This window comes from Scomber scombrus, chromosome 17 (assembly GCF_963691925.1).
Source record: "Scomber scombrus chromosome 17, fScoSco1.1, whole genome shotgun sequence".
Taxonomy (NCBI): Eukaryota; Metazoa; Chordata; class Actinopteri; order Scombriformes; family Scombridae; genus Scomber; species Scomber scombrus.
Window position 1 is genome coordinate 22,534,010 of NC_084986.1, and position 23,749 is coordinate 22,557,758.

The 23,749-nt window shown below is 35.1% G+C and overlaps 2 protein-coding genes across 3 annotated transcripts in view; one reads left to right on the forward strand and one right to left on the reverse strand.

Annotated features, from left to right (window-relative positions):
* The first annotated feature begins 567 nt into the window (after window positions 1-567).
* esco2 (establishment of sister chromatid cohesion N-acetyltransferase 2) lies at window positions 568-8,628 on the forward strand. The gene is made up of 15 exons (XM_062437467.1): window positions 568-659; window positions 2,007-2,077; window positions 2,221-2,339; window positions 2,453-2,747; window positions 2,857-3,196; window positions 3,578-3,699; window positions 3,851-3,962; window positions 4,056-4,143; window positions 4,254-4,296; window positions 4,609-4,753; window positions 5,240-5,371; window positions 5,966-6,055; window positions 6,279-6,422; window positions 7,352-7,536; window positions 7,987-8,628. Exons 2-15 carry the CDS (start codon window positions 2,022-2,024, stop codon window positions 8,117-8,119), a joined length of 2,004 nt encoding a protein of 667 aa, XP_062293451.1. The 5' UTR covers window positions 568-659; window positions 2,007-2,021; the 3' UTR covers window positions 8,120-8,628.
* A 767-nt stretch (window positions 8,629-9,395) lies between these two features.
* Window positions 9,396-23,749, reverse strand: part of pbk (PDZ binding kinase) — a 33,587-nt gene continuing 19,233 nt past the window's right edge. The window contains exons 2-7 of one of the 2 annotated variants that reach the window (XM_062437472.1): window positions 14,339-14,488; window positions 13,343-13,482; window positions 12,454-12,623; window positions 11,402-11,531; window positions 10,124-10,309; window positions 9,396-9,971 (exon numbers count right to left, since the gene is read on the reverse strand). In XM_062437472.1, coding sequence (XP_062293456.1) covers window positions 9,739-9,971; window positions 10,124-10,309; window positions 11,402-11,531; window positions 12,454-12,623; window positions 13,343-13,482; window positions 14,339-14,487 — 1,008 coding nt within the window. In that variant the 5' untranslated portion in view covers window position 14,488 and the 3' untranslated portion in view covers window positions 9,396-9,738. Of the gene's footprint in view, window positions 9,972-10,118; window positions 10,310-11,401; window positions 11,532-12,453; window positions 12,624-13,342; window positions 13,483-14,338; window positions 14,489-23,749 lie in introns of both variants that reach the window. The other variant, XM_062437471.1, reaches the window with a different exon arrangement.

Below are 23,749 nucleotides of genomic sequence, written 5' to 3' on the forward strand. Positions count from 1 at the left end.
AGCGCCCCTAAAAATACATTAATAATGATTGTATTTTTTCCCCCTAAAAATTATTTTATAAAACTTTAATTATGTTGTGAGCCTGTCTGTTAGAGATGGGACAAACAATTATGCTACAGGTTCAAGGTTTTTATTTTAACAGCTTTAATGTACTTTGGATAGTTCTCTCATTTATATATAATCTTTCCTTCAGGGTTCATTAACTATCTCAGGGTCCTCTCTGTAGAAATATGTGATTGTTTATTCTGAACCATTATTGTTACACACTTTAGTAGACCACTCTACTATGTATTGATGTAATTTAAGCTATTCAGTGAAATTAGTAGTTTAGCAGGGGGTTTGAACACTTGCTGGGCATTGTATGTCATATTCTCATTAGGAGCTGAGCCCTTCCAAAGGTCAGATCCTAGAATCGCCCCTTGTAGCTTGTATTATTTTGAAAGCTGTAACCGGAAGTCTCAGTGTGGTTTTATTATGTCAAGTCGCTCACATGATTCTGTTTCCGGCTCCGGTCCAGTCTGTTTGGCGCTCTGTTCAAAACACAGAGAAGAAACGCGGCAGCAGCAGTAGCAGCAGCAGTGAACCCGCCAGTATATTAATCCTCCACGTTTACTGCTATAACATTTATTTTCTTTTATGTAGCTCGACAGAGACTTCCGGTAAGAAATCTAATCAATGTTTCATGTTTTCATACTTAAACTAGCTAGCTTGTCTCATTAATGACGAACTTACTTAACACAGAGTAGGTTAACCTTCACTCGGTGAATACAAGTCACCTTTATGTTGAAACTAACCATATTTATTAAAACTACTAAACACGATGAATATCACTAATCTGGAAACACTCTGCTGTGGTTCAATGTAGGAAACGACTGATCAATATATCGATAAATCAGTAGGTTACACTTTTGTTTAGACTCATCCCGCCAATTATCCATTCACTTTGCTCTTAAATAAGCGCTTTGTCACTTAACATGTTAGCGCGAGGCAGTCATCATTAATTAACTGCTGTGTTGTTTCAGACACGATGTGAACTGTTGATGATAAAATTGATACATATAATCTCTCAGTAAGTTATCGAGGTTGTGCACAGTCACACCAAACTCCTGGTTCAAATCTGACAATTCAAAACGAAAAAGTCTGAATGAAAACATTTACACATAAGACCTGAAGGTTTGTGACACTTCTGTCTGCAGCTTCAACTGTTACAAAATCAACATGTCTCTCTTTCCTTAGATATGAATATAGAACTGCAATAGAGTGCAATAAAACAACACATTGTGAACAGCTTTATTCATCCCTTGCACACAGCACAAAAACATGCAAACACAAATAAACAATACAAATACAGCACACATCATGTATAGAAAACATCAGATGGCTGTATGTGTAATAAAAATCCATGAATGATAAAAAGATCAATGACCGTAGTGTTTAGTAGTCTAACAGCTGACAAACTGAATGAGTTAGATTAGCAGTTAGTTTTACAAGCAGATAAAACATAATGACGCCACTTGTAAGACTGTGTCCAGAAGAAGTCGACACACTTGTGGCTTTCTGGAAGATTTGCTGGTTGTAAAACAATTCAAATGTCTTTTTTTCACTCTGGGGATCTTTGAACATTTGATTTAAAGCTAAATATCCAGGCAAACAGGCCCAGTGTTCATTTAAATGTTGAGATAGGTAAAAAGATAAATTATATACAATAACTAAATAAAGTGACCCAAATATATATAAAAAATAGAATAAATATAAATAGCTTAAGGCGTAAAAGGTTGGATATTGTTGAGTAAATAAGGTGCATGGTTGGTTGTGAATATTGATACTTGAATGATGCATTATGTATACATATGATAACAGTATATACAGACATTACAATTTGAATATGATGAAAATATGAAGCTGAAATAATAACCGATGTGATGGATTATATCTGAGTCCAGTAGAAATGTACCTGATTGTTTCACATGACCAATGAAGAGCTGTTATTGTTACTGTGTGTGCAGGTTAGGTTTGTCAAAATGATGCTGACTACCACAACAAGGAAGAGGAAGCTCACCTCTTCAGACTCTGACAGGTGAGAGTCATGCCGCTTTTTTCCCCTAGCACTGAAGTGTGTGTTTAATATGAAAAATATACAAATATACTGAAGCATAATTAGCTTTTCGGCAGAATCTGTGTCACTCACGTCTCACTCGTCTTATTTTGCTCTACTACCAGTCACCCGACCCAGAAAGGGGTGAGGGTGGAGGCGTCCCCGATGAAGAGGACATCCCTCAGGAAGAAAGCAGCTGGGCGTCTGGAAAAAGAGAACTGTCCTTCACCGAAGAAATCCCCACGTAGACTAGCAGGTAGGAACAGTAGACTGAATATATTTGAGTTGGGAGACAAAACAAGACATTGATCTCTTTTTTTTTTTTAACCTTGTCTATCCATATTCTAGGCTCTCCAGCCAAATCACCCTGTAAATTGGTTCCAAGATCCTTCTATGGGCAGAAGAAGCCTATCTATCTCACTCCACTAGAAAGGAAGGCCATAAAGGATTCTCTGCCTTCTCCTCCTCCTCCTCCTGCTCCTCTCCCCTTGCCTCCTTCCCAGGCAAAGAAGACAGAGAAGAAGAAGAAGAACGTGAAAGGAGGCAGCAAACCCAGAAAAACAGCTGGAGGATCTAGTCATGCAGGGAATATGGGCTTTAAAGGCTACAATACATCTACAAAGGCGATAAAGCTGTCCAAACTTAACAGCAGGTGTGTTTAAACTTAAACTCAGGGTCCAAAGTAACATCCCTCACTTGACTACTTGGGCAGTTGATCAAATTTTTTACTATTATTTTAACTTGTTTTTCTGTTCCAACAGTACTACTACTAAACCAGCACCCACTCCAGCAGCTGTTCCCAAAAATACTACCAGCAAGCCCACAGAGCCAAAGAAGGCCATCACCATCACTTTCAGCAGCATGAAGCCCAAGCCCAAGATCTTTGTTGGAGCTGCTTTCTTCAGTACGGGGAAGAAGCCCACCTCCATGTACAAAAAGTCTGCACACAAGTCCTCGAGCAAGCCGGCTGCAGCACAGGGGAAGAACAAAGCTGTGCTGCCACAGACCAAGACTGAGAAACCAATGCAGCAGCAGCAGCAGCAGCAGCAGCAGCAGCAGACCACTAAGGAGACAAACCCACCACAGAAACATCCTGAAAAGGTGAGGAAGGTCGATGCGTATAATATACTAACATGATCTTCAGCTGCCACCAACATGTCTGATGTGTCCATACCATAAAAAGGCTACAAGTAACTACAAGTGTTGGAACAGGGGCAGGAAGTTGTTTAATCATCTTTTTGAGTCAGCTGACAACATTATTGTGTCAACCGTCAACTTTCAATCTTGATTAATATTATGAAGGTCTCACACATGCTAACTTATGCTATAACTGACTCATCTTGAAAACATGAGCACCAGTTAAAATGGAAACTTAAAATCAGTCTCACGCCTGATCTCTTACTGCTATACTGTCTCATATAGATTATTGTCTTATTAGTATATTGTTGTGATGGTAACGTATCCTGGTTGTTATACCTGCAGGCTGCTGCTCAGCCAGTCCAGAAAGAAGAGAACCAACAGACCCCCAAACAGAGAGTCAAGTTTGATCCAACAGACTGGTTGGATTGTTTTAATGACCTGCCAGAAACTCCACCATCACTGAGGTACTGCTGAATGCTTGTAAAAGTTTAGCTACACATGAGTTTTCCTCCCAAATTAAAAAGAAATTAATCCAACATTTAACCAACATGAAACTGGTTCAGAGGGGGAATCCATTCTTCCAGGTGATCATTGATCTTCACCTTCTTTTCTCAGCTCTCCTGAAGTCTTGTCGGAGAAATATGGGATTACTAAAAATCTGAAGATCGTGCTGACGAGGACACCAACAGCAAGTCCTGCATCCACAGTCTCATCCCTCCGCAGTCAGGTACAGCAAGAGTGTACTCTACACTTTTTAAATGAGACTTCATGTTGAGAAATCAGGGTTTCACTTCATGAATTGTGTCTTCTTATTTTCCAGGGTGAATTTCTGGCTGATGGAGGATCTGTGCCTGTCTTTGACCTCAGTGATATAACTCCTGTCAGTGCTGCCTCCACCTCACCCAAAGGTAAAACATAGCAGACAGCCCCAGTACAGTGAAGGAACATGAACAAACCAAATCTTCCCTGTTACTCCACAAAATCCTTGTTTTTAGCATGTTTTCTTCTTCTTCTACAGAATCTGCAGCAGTGTATCCTATCTTTGGTTCTGCCTCCAAAAGGTAAGACAGTGTGTTTGATTTAAAGCTTTTAGATTTGGGTGATGGAAACATTTCTTCCAACATGTTAGTTCTTTCATAAAGACAAAGAAACCAGGAAGATGAGACAGATTTTTAAAAACAACTATTAATGATCCCACTGGTGTGAAGATGACTAGACTTATTTGTTTATGGCAATCATAATATGAAGAATTACTCAGTTAATATTATATGGATGGTGAACAGACTTGTTTGCATTTTAACAACCTCTAATCTCACTTGAATAATATTTCATCCTGTATTTTCTGTCAACACTTTGTTGTTATTATGTTGCAGGTCAAAGAAGGCAGCTGTACGGTCTCCGGTGTCCTGCAGCACCCCCGCTGGCCCAATGACCACACTGCCGCCTCATACATCATCGGCGAAGGAGCGAACTCTCCGCAGGAGGAAAGATAAACAGGATGACGACCAGCTCATTATCGTATGACAGTAATGTTTCGGGTTTTGTAGGTGGAGACGTAGATTTAGATACATTTTTGTAAGTGGCGGTGAACATTCTTTTCTTTGCAACATTTAGTAACTTCACACAAAAATGTTGCAATGCGGCTGATTGAATAGACGAGTTAAACATACTTTGAATTTCCTGCAGGGCTGTAAATGATTACTTTTATTATCAATTTTCATTTTGTTTGACAATGTCTATAAAATGTTAGAAAATACAGCAGGAAAAAAGCATGTTATAATTTCTAAGAGCCCAATATGATATTTTAAGATGTCTCGATGTCCACAACCCAAATATATTCACTTTACTATCATGTTTGACACCGAAAATCATCAAATTTAAAAGGTGCAACTGTTTTTTTAACTTGGCAAATGGTTTTTATACCATATATAATATTTTCTGTCGATCGATGCAGCTCTGCTTTCATTCATCATCTCCTGTGCTGACCGTCCTTTCCTCTGTCAGGACGCAGGTCAGAAGCAGTTTGGCGCCACCAACTGCGGCTCATGTGGGATGGTGTACAGCGCAGACAACCCAGAAGACAATTTCCAACACACCCAGTTCCACCAGCGCTTCCTAGACTCCATCAAATTTGTGGTAAAACTTTTTCTCTTTTCTTCCACCTCTCAGGACTCCAGTTCAAAGGTTTCTAAAATTAACTAAATCACTTGTATATAATTGTATGATTCTTAACATTAATAATCAATTGTGAATATCAGTCAATGTGATTTAAGAAAAAGAACGCATTGAATGATTCTAACTGTAAACTCCATCAAATCTTGAATATAGTGAAAACACTATCACAGCTATTTTAGTCAATGAATATCAGTTAGCTGATCGAAAGTTCACTTTTGTTTCTTTCAGTGAAACTTTGACACTTAAATGTACAGTTTTTATGGAAATGAGGTGTTTTATGATCTAATATGAAAAACAGGTTGAGGTCATTCATTCTTTAATCTCTTATTCTCCAAATTGTAACTTAGAGAGAAACAACTGTGTTCCCATAGTTTTTACCTTTTTCCCTGTGTGTGAAGTGACTTGTTTTCATTTGAAATACAGCACTTTCCCAGAGGTCTTCTGCCAACGCTGCTGGCCTTAGTTAGTTTCACACGAAGGTGGATGTGTGTGTGTGGGTGTGGGGCGTTATTGGCTTATAAGTGCAGCAGCAGCTTCTCTCTGTTGTGTTTCCAGGGCTGGAAGAAGGAACGGGTGGTGGCCGAGTTCTGGGATGGAAAAATTCTCCTGGTCATGCCAGATGATCCCAAATACGCCGTCAAAAAGGTGTGGTGTCTGAGCACCAAATGCACTCCAGAGTATTCCTCATAGTGTGTGTCATGTTATGTGTTATATGTCAGCAGAAAATACTAATACTAAATATGAAGTATCTAGAGACATATTTGATGTTTGACAGCAACACACTGGTTGCTGTTTTTTCTTTTACAGCAGTGACCTCTTGATTGGTTTTCACACTTTTTCTTTATTATGTGTGTGTGTGTGTTTGCAGGCAGACGACGTGCGGCGTGTAGCAGATAACGAGTTGGGTTTCCAGCAGTTGACTCTGAGCAGACCCACACAGTCTAAGACCTACCTGTTCATCAACACAGAGCGCATGGTGGTGGGCTGCCTCGTCGCTGAGCCCATACGACAGGTAGAGCTTTTAACTTGTGAGCAAAGTAAACGCATGACCCACTGGTATTGATCTACTGGTTAAACCTACGGTCATGTTTTAGGTTTTTTTATTTGAATACGTTTTAGTATCTTAAAGAGAAAATAAAGATTAGAGAAAAAAAAAAAAGAAACATAATTTTATAATAGCAGAAATGTTTTATCCAATGAATCATCTCCTTTGTCTTGCAACCACCAGTACAGGCCATGTCTTAACCTCTTAAAACAGGATGCTGATTGTAAACCAGTTCATTCACATTTCACATGAGTTGCATCATTGGTTCCAGAAAGGGGTCACCACAAATAGTTTTATACCTTAAATTTAACTTCTTTTTTCTTGGTAAATACATTCATTGAAAAAGTCCTGTAAGAAATAAGGCTGAACAATTTTGAAAAAAATATCTAATTGCAATTGTTTTTACTGATATTTCAATTGTGATATTAGAGGGAATGTTCATTTATACATAATATTTTCATTGAGAAACATTAAAATTATTACGGTAAGATTGATTTATTTTTGAGGGGATCTGTACCAAACAAAGATATCTCTGCTCCATCATAATATTTAATTTAAAGTGTTTAACAAAAAAATGATAATTTGATAATTGAAGTAGGCTATATTGCAATTTTAATAACATTTTGCTCTAGTCGGAGGTCAGAAAATTCCTGGTCTCTAATGTTTATCCAGACTGTTGATTTTACTGGTTGAAACTGTTGCAAATAAATCCAAGTTTATAAAGTTGATGTCTGTTATTGATATTATACTAATATAAAATGAAAAACACTGGGATGATTTTAAATAATTTGACACATTCCCATCTGTGCTACTAATAATCTTAAGGTGTGTAGCTCGGGCTGTAAATGGTGCTTGTTCAGTATGTTGATGGATGTTTCTCTTTCTGTCTGCGTCAGGGTTACAGAGTGCTGGAGCAGCCGGATCGGCACAAGGACATGATGAAGGACGACTTCATGGAGCGACACAGGGCCTGGTGCTGCTCCACTGTCCCAGAACAGGCTCTGTGTGGGATCAGCAGGATCTGGGTGTTCAGCCTGGCCAGACGACAGGGCATCGCAACACGCATGCTGGACACTGTCAGGTACAACGCACAGTCTTTTTACAGCGGCGTTTTCATCATTAAGGTTTTTAATCATCCAAAACTGAAATATTAACAAATAACCACAACAAAGTGACATCGTCAACTACTTTTTTAAAAGTTAACGTGGATTTATGGTCACTTCTAAACTTTATAGTTGGATTGAGGTGCAGCTTACTTTCTCTCTACCATTTCCTTTTGATTTCTACATGTCAAATGTGGCTTCAGTTACAGGAAAATTATATTTAATTACAACATGGGTTTTTATATTCGTATCTCTGGTCACCAATTATATTAATAATTACTGAGATCTTGGAGCAGTGTTGCTAAAATAAGTCATGAGATTGTCTAAACAGCACTATGACTATAGTACAGCCATATACGACAATAATATATGATAATATAGTTTAGTTTTTTTTCTCCCACTAATTACATTTTCCTTGTGTTTTTTAGGAGCTCCTTCATGTACGGCAGTCACCTGACTAAGGAGGAAATCGCCTTCTCTGACCCGACACCTGACGGCAAACAGTTTGCAACCAAGTACTGCAACACACCGACCTTCCTGGTCTATAACTTCATTGCATGACGTGTGGAAGAGTTGTGATTGAACTGGCATGTTTAAAGTATTACACATTAGCAGATTATGAGGCAGTGGTGCATTGTTGTTGTTTGATAAGCTGAGCTGCACCTGTTGAAGTCTTCCTGCTGACTAGTCTGGGCTTTAATTTGTTCTGGCAAATAAGCTTCAGTTGTAAAACCATACATTTCCATTAGGTAGATCTAGAGGTTGTTTTAAATGTTCATGACACCTTTTATTTATACTCAGATGTTTATATGATTTTTTAATAAGGAGTTTGAATCTGAGGTGAATGAGTATTTCCCAGTTTTGAAAACACCTTCTCAAGTTGCTCTGATCAGAGTATTTGTTGGATTATCATCTTGTTGTTCAGCTGGAAGCCTTTTTAACAAAACATTTTTCTCCAGCTTTTCTGGACACTAGAAGGAAAATATGTTGATAGATGCTGACCTGTTTAAAAGGTGGATGTCATCACTGTTTGGGTACATTCTACTCTGTAAATAGATTTAATAAACATATTGCCTTTGTTTTATCAACCTCGACTTCCTGCTTGACTAAATTACATCAGCTGTATGCACATGTCATGTTTTGCCCGACCAATGGTACAAAAGTTATTCAGTGGACTTTCATGTCAAGAAGCAGCAGTATTCTTAGAACCTGGAACAGGCTTAGGGTTATCAAAATAGTTGCAGCACTAAACACGTTCTTATTGTAAGAATGTATCATTTTTATGAATGTGTTCTTCACTTTGTAGATATAGGAATAACATACTTGATATATATTTAAGCTTGACAGTTCATTTGACCTCAGAAACATGACGATCTCAACTCAAGGTCCTCTAACCCACTTCAACACTCTCTCTAGCAGTGCAGATGAATTTTGCTTAGTTGTGTAACTGTCAATTTAATAAAAATATGCAAATATTTTATGACCAATGAGAAAACCTCATCTGAAGATTATACAGATAGACATATCCCTATCTTTTGAGCTGCTGTAATGATGAATTTTCCCCACTGTGGGATCAATACATTATCTTCAACAATCAAGTAAGTGTACTTTGAGTGGAGATTTTGTCAATGATTACTAAAAGCTTCACAAGTAACTGCTCAAAAAAAGCTACATTTCAAATATTAAACTGGCTGGCAAATAGATTTCAATTTTTTTTTAAAAGCATTGAAGTCCTGTTTAAAAGTTCCAGTTAAGTAACTTAGTTATACCACAGCCACTGATAAATCAGTAGAATAAAAATATGCAGAGCATTTAAAAAGGTGTACACACACACACGACCTGTGTTTTTAGTGTAATGAAGAGATCACAAGAGTGATAGACAAGTATAAAAGTTTACAGAAATGCAGAAATACAGACACATACAGACATAACTGGTAAGGACAGCGGAAAAAGAAGAATACAGACTACATACATATAAATGACAGTGATGTGCTGTTGAATGTGTAAACAGGTAAAGATATACAGTATAGTTTACAGTTAGCTTGAAAGTCAAGTTTCACCAGTGATTGTTGAGACTGATTCCTCTTAATATTCATTTGTTTCTGCCTAAGTGCATAAGTACAAAAACACACTTCATTACCCTCAGATCTGAGATCAAAATGATGAATTAGTTGTGTGAATCAGTCGATAACAATCACCTCACTGGGCATTTTCTCCAGCTGGGCGTTGCTCTCTAAAGCCTGGAGGATCTGGGAGGCTGAGGGTCTCTTCTCGGGGTCTTCCTCAGTGCAGAGATAGAAGAGCTCTACCATCCTCTGGTAGGAGCCGCCCAGAGCCTCAGCGTCCAGGGCGGGCCTGGTGCCCAGCTTCTCGTAGTACGCTTCCTCATCAAAGCTCTCCTCCATCGAGTCCTCTGAAATGCCAAAACAAGATTTTAATACACTGAGTAACTAATGCTGGTTAAGCTTAATTAACACTTACACTCTGTGTCTTACCAGGAGTACGATATTCCTTAATTCCATAAACAGCATTACAAGAAAATGTTACGAGTTCAGGACACCTCACCTTCTTCCTCCTCCTCATCGTGCTCCAGCATCTCCAGATGAGGCATGGCCAAAGTCATCATCTCCCACAGAGTCAGGCCAAAGGCAAAGATGTCAGCCTTGTCTGTGATCTCTCCTTCTTCCTCTTCCAGAGCCTCCTTCGGCTTCCACGGCTCGGTTCCGATGTACTCTGCCTCGGGGTCGGACACTGAGGGGAGAAGTTTCATTATAAAACAAATATTCAATCTGTCTGTTTCTACAGTGACATCGCCCAAAATGATGTTATTTTAAACAGCAAAGCTTATAATCTTTGAGCCTTTTTACAACTGCAACAAAGACACAGTTGTTTGCAATTAATTTAAATTAAACCCAAAAAAGTTGAAATAAAATGAGTTTCCCCTCACTGGATGACAGCATGCCTGTCAGAGCATGAGAGGCTGAACACTTTATGTTCCTGTCTGAACACAGAAACACAGTAAATCAACTGTTGTAAACAGTTTCAGCCTGAAGTTCCTGCCAGTTCTCGTGTTTTCGTCCATGATTAATCCCACTTGTACACACACATGCTGTACATGCTGTGTGCTGATATGAAATGTTTTAAAAATGGGACATAACTGATATGACTTTTTGATAAATGAAACTGAAATTGAGACAGTACGGCTTTGCTACAGTACACACATATTATCCATAAACTTGTTGTCAAAGGAACAAAATTATCCTAAAAACTGGAAAAGTAAGCGCCACATATTTCAGAATTTCTGCAACGTTGCACAAATTAAATGTAAGACTTTTTAAAGACTAAATGACCTGTTTCATGGTCATACTGGACAAAGAATGATGGGAAACCAGTTGGGACAATAAGGCATATACATTTATATTTACTGACATACTGTATCAATAATTCATAGTAATATAACTCATCAATTAACATGAGCTGGACCTAGATAGGTGATTAAGCTTGATGGATAGATTAACAATTACAAACCTATTAATTATTATAAGTTTTTGCTGCAATTGACACTTTTCCATAATGAGTGGACAAGCTCTTAGCTACTGTAATTACAAAAATATAACTACTGTCTTCGGCAGGGAAGAAATATATAATAAAAACCTTGTTTCTGAACTGAATTAAATGCTTTAAGACTTTTTCCAAGAGTCTAGAAACAAGAATGTATTGTTTTTAAGTTGTTTCTAGACACAATTATCAACACTGAGCAATGTGGGAGGCTTTTACACATTTTTATATGACAGTCACTTGGTTGATTTTCTCATACATGCAATGATTGACAGCGATCTCTACCTCTCATATTCTCATCCAGCTGCAGAGACACACCCACATCGCAGATCTTGACCGTCTCAAAGTCTCCTTTAATCACCACGTTACATGACTTCATGTCGCCGTGCAGCAGCTTCTTCTCATTGTGAAGATACTGCAGAGAGAAACAAACAAAAGCATTCCTGTCAATCGGGGCTTAATAACGTCCTTCTGTGTTTATTTTGTTTCATCAAACGATCCTCATCTCTAAAACTTTATTTTTAAAAGATGGCTGAAGTTAAGAGGACAGGAATGTTCTTTAGGAGAAAGAAAAACACTGATCTGTTCTGAGTGTGTTTGTCTCTGGTTACTCAGGGACACTTATTAAAATCACATTATGAACATGAACCAGCTCACTTATTCTTCCTGTGCCCAACTGAGGAAATCTACACTGTATGAACTTGTAGGTTTGGTTTGATTAATAATTCATTTACATATGAATTGATTCAGTGCCTGAATTTACAGGTTTTTTTGTCAAGTTAACTTAAATCTACACAAAGAGAAATGTGTTAAACCTATAAAACCTGCACATCAAACAGGTGGCAGGCAGTTTAAACAGTAACATATCTGTCAAAAATTGGCTTTAGGATACTAGAGGATGATTAAATGTAATATTAAAAGACAAAATGACAACAGCAGGGCTGCAACTAACAATCATTTTCATGATTGATTAATCTACCAATTATTTTCTTGATTTATTGTTTAAACTATAACATGTAAAACAATTGAGAAAAATGCCTGTTACAATTTCCAAAAGTCCAGTGTCACTAAAGAATCTTGTTTTTCTTCTTCTCAGAAAACAGTCCAAACCTCAAAAATGTACTTTCAAATCAGACAAAGAAAAATAAGAAGCTGGATTTTAGGTAATATTTGGAATTTTTGCTTGAAAAATACCTTAAATGGTTGATCAGTTATCAATACACATCATTAAGCTCTGTAGTCTAGACAACTGTGAGTATGATGCACTTGTTATAAGCGGACCAGATAGGACTCACATGTTCAGGTAGGAGGAGAGTCTATTTGTTTGTATGATTTACCTGCAGGCCGCGAGCAACGTGCAGCGCCACTTTTTGGATGTTGGCGGCAGGAAAAGCTCCGAGGCCGTCTTCTTTCCTCTTCTCAATCAGGTCGTTGAGGGACTGCTCTCCTCCGTACTCCATGGCCAGACACTTGGAGCCATCTTTGGCCGTGGTGAAGGCACGGAACCCTTGAAGTTACAAATAGGAGACGCAGGATTAACAACGGGAGTATGATCCCAATTAACATGTTCATTGATCTCAAAGAGCAAAATTAAAACAACGTGAAATCAGCTGTCACTTCCAGACTTGTAACACCAGTTATTGATTAAAACAAACTAAACAATAGCAAACTAAAAAGTCTACTCAGTTTCAGGATTTGCTGTTGCATGTATACACTATGTGTGAACCAGAGAATGAATTATGCTTGTTTCGTTTCCCCCTGCATCTTTCAAAATGTATAAAACAGATGGAAAAGAGGTTGATGGTTAATTGTGGCGTCTTGTGGTCAATAAAAGGAAAGGAAGACTTTGCTGATATTCACTTTAAAATAAAGGAATTTTTATACTTCTGTCTTTGAATGAGTTTCAAAAGTTTGGAGGCTGTGATTTTACAGTAGTTTGTTTCTGAAGTGTAAAATGTTTTTTTAAAAGTATAGCTGTGGTTTTTGATGAATTTGTGACCATATTCTACATGCCTGAACATGCACATATTTCTGGAAGAGACTGGCTGCCAGCCCATCCTGGATCAGGTCTGGCATCATATGAAGAGCAGCAAACACCACACTAACCAAACCTACCGAGGATTAAAACCATCAAAGGTTTGACTGACTTTTAGTATGACTGTGTATACTGCACTGGCTGTAATGCAACATGCTACATCACAGTGAATCTACTTTTACTTGTCTTACCAACAATGTTTGGATGATTGATTCCCTTCAGGACCTTCGCCTCTTCATTGAGCCGCTTCTGGTAAACTGCCACCTGCTTGGTTGCACATTTAGTGTTGATCTTCTTGACAGCCCATGGTGATGCATTCAGCTTTCCCACTCTATGATTAAATTGATCAGGAACACTTTGTTCAGTTAGTCATGAAAACTTCCATATGAAGTAGCACTGGGAACAATGTTTACACTTTATACTGAAGATAGGTTGTCACGGTTGGGGAAACTTATTTTTATGCCCACATTTGGTATTTCCAATTAAAAGCACATAGTTCATTCATTATGACATTATGATCTCAAAGTGTATTAGTATTCATCTACAGTACAAATAAGCAACTTTCAATTAATAGGCAACTATTCTGATAATCAAATAATTCAAGTAATTTTTCCAGTAGAATGGCAAAACATTTGCTAGTTGCAGATTCTCAAATTTGAGAATTAGTGGCTTTTCTTGATCTTGCATTACTGTAAATGTAATATTTGGGGTTCTTGAACTGTTGGTTAGACATAATAATAACCATGGACTCCAGGATATTTTGATGGGCATTTTTTCCCACCATTTTCTGATGTTTTATTGATCAAATTATTATAGTAAAAATTATCCGCAGATTCATTGATAATAAAAATAATCATCAGTTGTAGCCATATGTGAATTATCTACAGTACCATTCAATAGTTTGAACACACCTTCCCATTCACTTGAATACGAAAGAGTGTCCAAACTTTTTAATGGCACTGAATATGATAACATTTAATTAGATCCTGTTAGATACTTGAAAGTATATTCTGCCTGGTGTGTGCATTTACCTATTAACAAATCTGCCACAATAACATGGCACTTTGATGTGATGAATGTATGGAGGATGGAGAGAAGAGAAGGAAAACGGGCTGATAAATGCGAGATGAGGTGTAAATCCATTTGATTGGTTTACTTTTTAACCAGTATTAGCCAACAATACCAACCTGTCCATAAGGTAAACATTCACTCCAGTCCCACAGCCCAGCTTCTTCATGAAGGGTGAAGCTGGGATGGTGATCGGGGTGCCTCCGCTGCTCACAAGGCTCCTCACTCGGACGTTTTTAGGGGTCTTGTATACGGCAGGAGCCTCCATTCTGTCAAGATTCAAGAGAGTTTATTACCATTCACATAGACACAGGAACAATGGAATATCTTATGCAGTTCAAGCAGTCAGGTTAAAAATAGAAAAAATGTTCACTTAATCAAATAAGTTTAAAAGAAAATGAAAAGAGAAAGGCAAGGTCTGAGAGGTATTACATTGATTACAGCATTCAATCAGAGTTTCTAATGAAGTACTGGAGCAGCAGTATGGATACTAATGTACAAATTATACTAGTTAACATGAGAAAAACACATAATGAGATGCTGTTAACGATTCAAACTCGTGACTGGTAGCATTTAACTACACTGAGCATCACTTAATAGCACTACAACACAACCAGCTTCATTACCTAACTAACCTGCACTTCGCTACAGTTCACTTCCAGGCTTGCACTGACTTGGGTAAAGTTAGAAAGAGATTGGCAGATTCGAACTTCAGCGATCAATAGCTCACAAACGAAACATTGTTAAAACATAAAAAATGCCTCTTCCTATCGTGGTAAGGTAGACTATTGACTACAAACTCATTTTCGCCAAAACGAGTCGTCCTCCAGGCTGCAGGAAATATATTGCTCTCTATGCGCTGCGGGCGGAGAGGCGAGTGCTTAGGGACCGTCTACAAAGTGCAGTACCAAAACGAAAAATATTCAATGTCTCCACTTTTATTCACTGTAGTCTCACCAAATTCACTCCACACACCAACAGTCACCTGATAATCACACTACAACAGTTATTGTTACAAAATGTGCTTGTGTATAATACTTCAATATCATCACTGTCATGTGCTGTCGTTCCATTGATTTCCCTTTAATAGCATCAATATTATACACAGTAGTCTTCACTATATTCACTCCACACAACAAGGGTCACCTGATAATCATACTACAACAGTTATTTCAGAAAAAAAAATCTTTTTGCATATTTTTGGGGAATTCTATTGTGAAAAATCGTCAATAGTGTTAATATTATAATGTAAGTGTAAGATGACCAAAATCATGCTACACAACAAGGGTCACCTGGCAATAATACTACAACATTTATTTTGGGAAAATTAGTTTTGATATAATTTTGGGGATTTTTTATATTCAAAAATATTCAATATCGTCAATATTATACACTGTATACTCACCAAAATCATGCTACACAACAGGGGTCACCTGATAATCATACTACATAAGTGATTTCATAAAAAGGTGTTTTTGTTTATTTTTGGGGAATTTTATTGTGAAAAATCGTCAATAGCGTAAATATTATACAGTGTAGGATGACCAAAATCATGATACACAACAAGGGTCACCTGATAATCATACTACAACAGTTATTTCAGAATTTTTTTTTCTGAAATGACTGTTGTAGTATGATTATAATAATATTGTTGTGTTGTGTAATATTGTTGTGTAGCATGATTTTGGTGAGTATACTGTGTATAATATTAACGCTATTGACGATTTTTCACATTAAAATTCCCCAAAAATATGCAGAAAGATTTTTTTTTCTGAAATGATTGTTGTAGTATGATTATCAGGTGACCATTGTTGTGTATCATGATTTTGGTCATCCTACACTGTATAATATTAACGCTATTGACGATTTTTCACAATAAAATTCCCCAAAAATATGCAAAAACACATTTTTCTGAAATAACTGTTGTAGTACGATTATCAGGTGACTCTTGTTGTGTAGCATGATTTTGGTGAGTATACAGTGTATAATATTAACGCTATTGACGATTTTTCACAATAAAATTCCCCAAAAATATGCAAAAAGATTTTTTTTCTGAAATGACTGTTGTAGTATGATTATCAGGTGACCCTTGTTGTGTAGCATGATTTTGGTCATCCTACACTGTATAATATTAACGCTATTGACGATGTTTCACAATAAAATTCCCCAAAAATATGCAAAAACTAATTTTTCTGAATTAACTGTTGTAGTACGATTATCAGGTGACCATTGTTGTGTAGCATGATTTTGGTGAGTATAGAGTGTATAATATTAACGCTATTGACGATTTTTCACAATAAAATTCCCCAAAAATATGCAAAAACTAATTTTTCTGAATTAACTGTTGTAGTACGATTATCAGGTGGCCATTGTTGTGTAGCATGATTTCGGTGAGTATACAGTGTATAATATTAACGCTATTGACGATTTTTCACAATAAAATTCCCAAAAAATATGCAAAAACAAATTTTTCTGAATTAACTGTTGTAGTACGATTATCAGGTGACCATTGTTGTTTAGCATGATTTTGGTGAGTATACAGTGTATAATATTAACGCTATTGACGATTTTTCACAATAAAATTCCCGAAAAAATATGCAGAAAGATTTTTTTCCTGAAATGACTGTTGTAGTATGATTATCAGGTGACTCTTGTTGTGTATCATGATTTTGGTCAACCTACACTGTATAATATTAACGCTATTGATGATTTTTCACAATAAAATTCCTAAAAATATGCAAAAACACATTTTTCTGAAATAACTGTTGTAGTACGATTATCAGGTGACCATTGTTGTGTATCATGATTTTGGTCATCCTACACTGTATAATATTAACGCTATTGACGATTTTTCACAATAAAATTCCCCAAAAATATGCAAAAAGATTTTTTTGCTGAAATGACTGTTGTAGTATGATTATCAGGTGACCCTTGTTGTGTAGCAAGATTTTGGTCATCCTACACTGTATAATATTAACGCTATTGACGGTTTTTAACAATAAAATTCCCCAAAAATATGCAAAAAGATTTTTTTTCTGAAATGACTGTTGTAGTATGAATATCAGGTGACCCTTGTTGTGTATCATGATTTTGGTCATCCTACACTGTATAATATTAACGCTATTGACGATTTTTCACAATAAAATTCCACAAAAATATGCAAAAAGATTTTTTTTCTGAAATGACTGTTGTAGTATGATTATCAGGTGACCCTTGTTGTGTATCATGATTTTGGTCATCCTACACTGTATAATATTAACGCTATTGACGATTTTTCACAATAAAATTCCCTAAAAATATGCAAAAACACATTTTTCTGAAATAACTGTTGTAGTACGATAATCAGGTGACGATTGTTGTGTAGCATGATTTTGGTGAGTATACAGTGTATAATATTAACGCTATTGACGATTTTTCACAATGAAATTCCCCAAAAATATGCAAAAACAAATTTTTCTGAATTAACTGTTGTAGTACGATTATCAGGTGACCATTGTTGTGTAGCATGATTTTGGTGAGTATACAGTGTATAATATTAACGCTATTGACGATTTTTCAAAATAAAATTCCACAAAAATATGCAAAAAAGATTTTTTTTCTGAAATGACTGTTGTAGTATGATTATCAGGTGACCCTTGTTGTGTATCATGATTTTGGTCATCCTACACTGTATAATATTAACGCTATTGATGATTTTTCACAATAAAATTCCTAAAAATATGCAAAAACAAATTTTTCTGAAATAACTGTTGTATTATGATTATCAGGTGACCCTCGTTGTGTATCATGATTTTGGTCATCCTACACTGTATAATATTAACGCTATTGACGATTTTTCACAATAAAATTCCACAAAAATATGCAAAAAGATTTTTTTGCTGAAATGACTGTTGTAGTATGATTATCAGGTGACCCTCGTTGTGTATCATGATTTTGGTCATCCTACACTGTATAATATTAACGCTATTGACGATTTTTCACAATAAAATTCCCTAAAAATATGCAAAAACAAATTTTTCTGAAATAACTGTTGTAGTACGATTATCAGGTGACCATTGTTGTGTAGCATGATTTTGGTGAGTATACAGTGTATAATATTAACGCTATTGACGATTTTTCACAATAAAATTCCCCAAAAATATGCAAAAAGATTTTTTTTCTGAAATGACTGTTGTAGTATGATTATCAGGTGACCCTTGTTGTGTATCATGATTTTGGTCATCCTACACTGTATAATATTAACGCTATTGATGATTTTTCACAATAAAATTCCTAAAAATATGCAAAAACAAATTTTTCTGAAATAACTGTTGTAGTACGATTATCAGGTGACCATTGTTGTGTAGCATGATTTTGGTGAGTATACAGTGCATAATATTAACGCTATTGACGATTTTTCACAATAAAATTCCCCAAAAATATGCATAAAGATTTTTTTTCTGAAATGACTGTTGTAGTATGATTATCAGGTGACCCTTGTTGTGTATCATGATTTTGGTCATCCTACACTGTATAATATTAACGCTATTGACGATTTTTCACAATAAAATTTCCCAAAAATATGGAAAAACAAATTCTTCTGAAATAACTGTTGTAGTACGATTATCAGGTGACCATTGTTGTGTAGCATGATTTTGGTGAGTATACATTGTATAATATTAACGCTATTGACGATTTTTCACAATAAAATTCCCCAAAAATATGCAAAAACAAATTTTTCTGAATTAACTGTTGTAGTACGATTATCAGGTGACCATTGTTGTGTAGCATGATTTTGGTGAGTATACAGTGTATAATATTAACGCTATTGACGATTTTTCACAATAAAATTCCCGAAAAAATATGCAGAAAGATTTTTTTTCTGAAATGACTGTTGTAGTCTGATTATCAGGTGACCCTTGTTGTGTATCATGATTTTGGTCATCCTACACTATATAATATTAACGCTATTGACGATTTTTCACAATAAAATTCCACAAAAATATGCAAAAAGATTTTTTTGCTGAAATGACTGTTGTAGTATGATTATCAGGTGACCCTTGTTGTGTATCATGATTTTGGTCATCCTACACTGTATAATATTAACGCTATTGACGGTTTTTCACAATAAAATTCCACAAAAATATGCAAAAAGATTTTTTTGCTGAAGTGACTGTTGTAGTATGATTATCAGGTGACCCTTGTTGTGTATCATGATTTTGGTCATCCTACACTGTATAATATTAACGCTATTGACGATTTTTCACAATAAAATTCCCTAAAAATATGCAAAAACAAATTTTTCTGAAATAACTGTTGTAGTACGATAATCAGGTGACGATTGTTGTGTAGCATGATTTTGGTGAGTATACAGTGTATAATATTAACGCTATTGACGACTTTTCAAAATAAAATTCCACAAAAATATGAAAAAAAGATTTTTTTTCTGAAATGACTGTTGTAGTATGATTATCAGGTGACCCTTGTTGTGTATCATGATTTTGGTCATCCTACACTGTATAATATTAACGCTATTGACGATTTTTCACAATAAAATTCCCTAAAAATATCCAAAAACAAATTTTTCTGAAATAACTGTTGTAGTACGATTATCAGGTGACCATTGTTGTGTAGCATGATTTTGGTGAGTATACAGTGTATAATATTAACGCTATTGACGATTTTTCACAATAAAATTCCCCAAAAATATGCAAAAAGATTTTTTTGCTGAAATGACTGTTGTAGTATGATTATCAGGTGACCCTTGTTGTGTAGCAAGATTTTGGTGAGTATACAGTGTATAATATTAACGCTATTGACGATTTTTCACAATAAAATTCCCGAAAAAATATGCAGAAAGATTTTTTTTCTGAAATGACTGTTGTAGTCTGATTATCAGGTGACCCTTGTTGTGTATCATGATTTTGGTCATCCTACACTGTATAATATTAACGCTATTGAAAATTTTTCACAATAAAATTCCACAAAAATATGCAAAAAGATTTTTTTTCTGAAATGACTGTTGTAGTATGATTATCAGGTGACTCTTGTTGTGTATCATGATTTTGGTCATCCTACACTGTATAATATTAACGCTATTGACGACTTTTCAAAATAAAATTCCACAAAAATATGAAAAAAAGATTTTTTTTCTGAAATGACTGTTGTAGTATGATTATCAGGTGACCCTTGTTGTGTATCATGATTTTGGTCATCCTACACTGTATAATATTAACGCTATTGACGATTTTTCACAATAAAATTCCCTAAAAATATGCAAAAACAAATTTTTCTGAAATAACTGTTGTAGTACGATTATCAGGTGACCATTGTTGTGTAGCATGATTTTGGTGAGTATACAGTGTATAATATTAACGCTATTGACGATTTTTCACAATAAAATTCCCCAAAAATATGCAAAAAGATTTTTTTGCTGAAATGACTGTTGTAGTATGATTATCAGGTGACTCTTGTTGTGTATCATGATTTTGGTCATCCTACACTGTATAATATTAACGCTATTGACGATTTTTCACAATAAAATTCCCCAAAAATATGCAAAAAGATTTTTTTCTCTGAAATGACTGTTGTAGTATGATTATCAGGTGACCCTTGTTGTGTATCATGATTTTGGTCATCCTACACTGTATAATATTAACGCTATTGACGATTTTTCACAATAAAATTCCCCAAAAATATGCAAAAAGATTTTTTTCTGAAATGACTGTTGTAGTATGATTATCAGGTGACTCTTGTTGTGTATCATGATTTTGGTCAACCTACACTGTATAATATTAACGCTATTGATGATTTTTCACAATAAAATTCCTAAAAATATGCAAAAACACATTTTTCTGAAATAACTGTTGTAGTACGATTATCAGGTGACCATTGTTGTGTATCATGATTTTGGTCATCCTACACTGTATAATATTAACGCTATTGACGATTTTTCACAATAAAATTCCCCAAAAATATGCAAAAAGATTTTTTTGCTGAAATGACTGTTGTAGTATGATTATCAGGTGACCCTTGTTGTGTAGCAAGATTTTGGTCATCCTACACTGTATAATATTAACGCTATTGACGGTTTTTAACAATAAAATTCCCCAAAAATATGCAAAAAGATTTTTTTTCTGAAATGACTGTTGTAGTATGAATATCAGGTGACCCTTGTTGTGTATCATGATTTTGGTCATCCTACACTGTATAATATTAACGCTATTGACGATTTTTCACAATAAAATTCCACAAAAATATGCAAAAAGATTTTTTTTCTGAAATGACTGTTGTAGTATGATTATCAGGTGACCCTTGTTGTGTATCATGATTTTGGTCATCCTACACTGTATAATATTAACGCTATTGACGATTTTTCACAATAAAATTCCCTAAAAATATGCAAAAACACATTTTTCTGAAATAACTGTTGTAGTACGATAATCAGGTGACGATTGTTGTGTAGCATGATTTTGGTGAGTATACAGTGTATAATATTAACGCTATTGACGATTTTTCACAATGAAATTCCCCAAAAATATGCAAAAACAAATTTTTCTGAATTAACTGTTGTAGTACGATTATCAGGTGACCATTGTTGTGTAGCATGATTTTGGTGAGTATACAGTGTATAATATTAACGCTATTGACGATTTTTCAAAATAAAATTCCACAAAAATATGCAAAAAAGATTTTTTTTCTGAAATGACTGTTGTAGTATGATTATCAGGTGACCCTTGTTGTGTATCATGATTTTGGTCATCCTACACTGTATAATATTAACGCTATTGATGATTTTTCACAATAAAATTCCTAAAAATATGCAAAAACAAATTTTTCTGAAATAACTGTTGTATTATGATTATCAGGTGACCCTCGTTGTGTATCATGATTTTGGTCATCCTACACTGTATAATATTAACGCTATTGACGATTTTTCACAATAAAATTCCACAAAAATATGCAAAAAGATTTTTTTGCTGAAATGACTGTTGTAGTATGATTATCAGGTGACCCTCGTTGTGTATCATGATTTTGGTCATCCTACACTGTATAATATTAACGCTATTGACGATTTTTCACAATAAAATTCCCTAAAAATATGCAAAAACAAATTTTTCTGAAATAACTGTTGTAGTACGATTATCAGGTGACCATTGTTGTGTAGCATGATTTTGGTGAGTATACAGTGTATAATATTAACGCTATTGACGATTTTTCACAATAAAATTCCCCAAAAATATGCAAAAAGATTTTTTTTCTGAAATGACTGTTGTAGTATGATTATCAGGTGACCCTTGTTGTGTATCATGATTTTGGTCATCCTACACTGTATAATATTAACGCTATTGATGATTTTTCACAATAAAATTCCTAAAAATATGCAAAAACAAATTTTTCTGAAATAACTGTTGTAGTACGATTATCAGGTGACCATTGTTGTGTAGCATGATTTTGGTGAGTATACAGTGCATAATATTAACGCTATTGACGATTTTTCACAATAAAATTCCCCAAAAATATGCATAAAGATTTTTTTTCTGAAATGACTGTTGTAGTATGATTATCAGGTGACCCTTGTTGTGTATCATGATTTTGGTCATCCTACACTGTATAATATTAACGCTATTGACGATTTTTCACAATAAAATTTCCCAAAAATATGGAAAAACAAATTCTTCTGAAATAACTGTTGTAGTACGATTATCAGGTGACCATTGTTGTGTAGCATGATTTTGGTGAGTATACATTGTATAATATTAACGCTATTGACGATTTTTCACAATAAAATTCCCCAAAAATATGCAAAAACTAATTTTTCTGAATTAACTGTTGTAGTACGATTATCAGGTGACCATTGTTGTGTAGCATGATTTTGGTGAGTATACAGTGTATAATATTAACGCTATTGACGATTTTTCACAATAAAATTCCCGAAAAAATATGCAGAAAGATTTTTTTTCTGAAATGACTGTTGTAGTCTGATTATCAGGTGACCCTTGTTGTGTATCATGATTTTGGTCATCCTACACTATATAATATTAACGCTATTGACGATTTTTCACAATAAAATTCCACAAAAATATGCAAAAAGATTTTTTTGCTGAAATGACTGTTGTAGTATGATTATCAGGTGACCCTTGTTGTGTATCATGATTTTGGTCATCCTACACTGTATAATATTAACGCTATTGACGGTTTTTCACAATAAAATTCCACAAAAATATGCAAAAAGATTTTTTTGCTGAAGTGACTGTTGTAGTATGATTATCAGGTGACCCTTGTTGTGTATCATGATTTTGGTCATCCTACACTGTATAATATTAACGCTATTGACGATTTTTCACAATAAAATTCCCTAAAAATATGCAAAAACAAATTTTTCTGAAATAACTGTTGTAGTACGATAATCAGGTGACGATTGTTGTGTAGCATGATTTTGGTGAGTATACAGTGTATAATATTAACGCTATTGACGACTTTTCAAAATAAAATTCCACAAAAATATGAAAAAAAGATTTTTTTTCTGAAATGACTGTTGTAGTATGATT

Excerpts from the sequence above, each read along its gene's own strand:
- esco2 (XM_062437467.1), top strand. The coding sequence starts at position 2,022 with ATGATGCTGACTACCACAACAAGGAAGAGGAAGCTCACCTCTTCAGAC. Across the intron at positions 2,340-2,452 it reads TTCACCGAAGAAATCCCCAC|CCAAATCACCCTGTAAATTG; the intron begins GTAGACTAGCAG and ends TAGGCTCTCCAG. Across the intron at positions 6,423-7,351 it reads TCGCTGAGCCCATACGACAG|GGTTACAGAGTGCTGGAGCA; the intron begins GTAGAGCTTTTA and ends TGTCTGCGTCAG.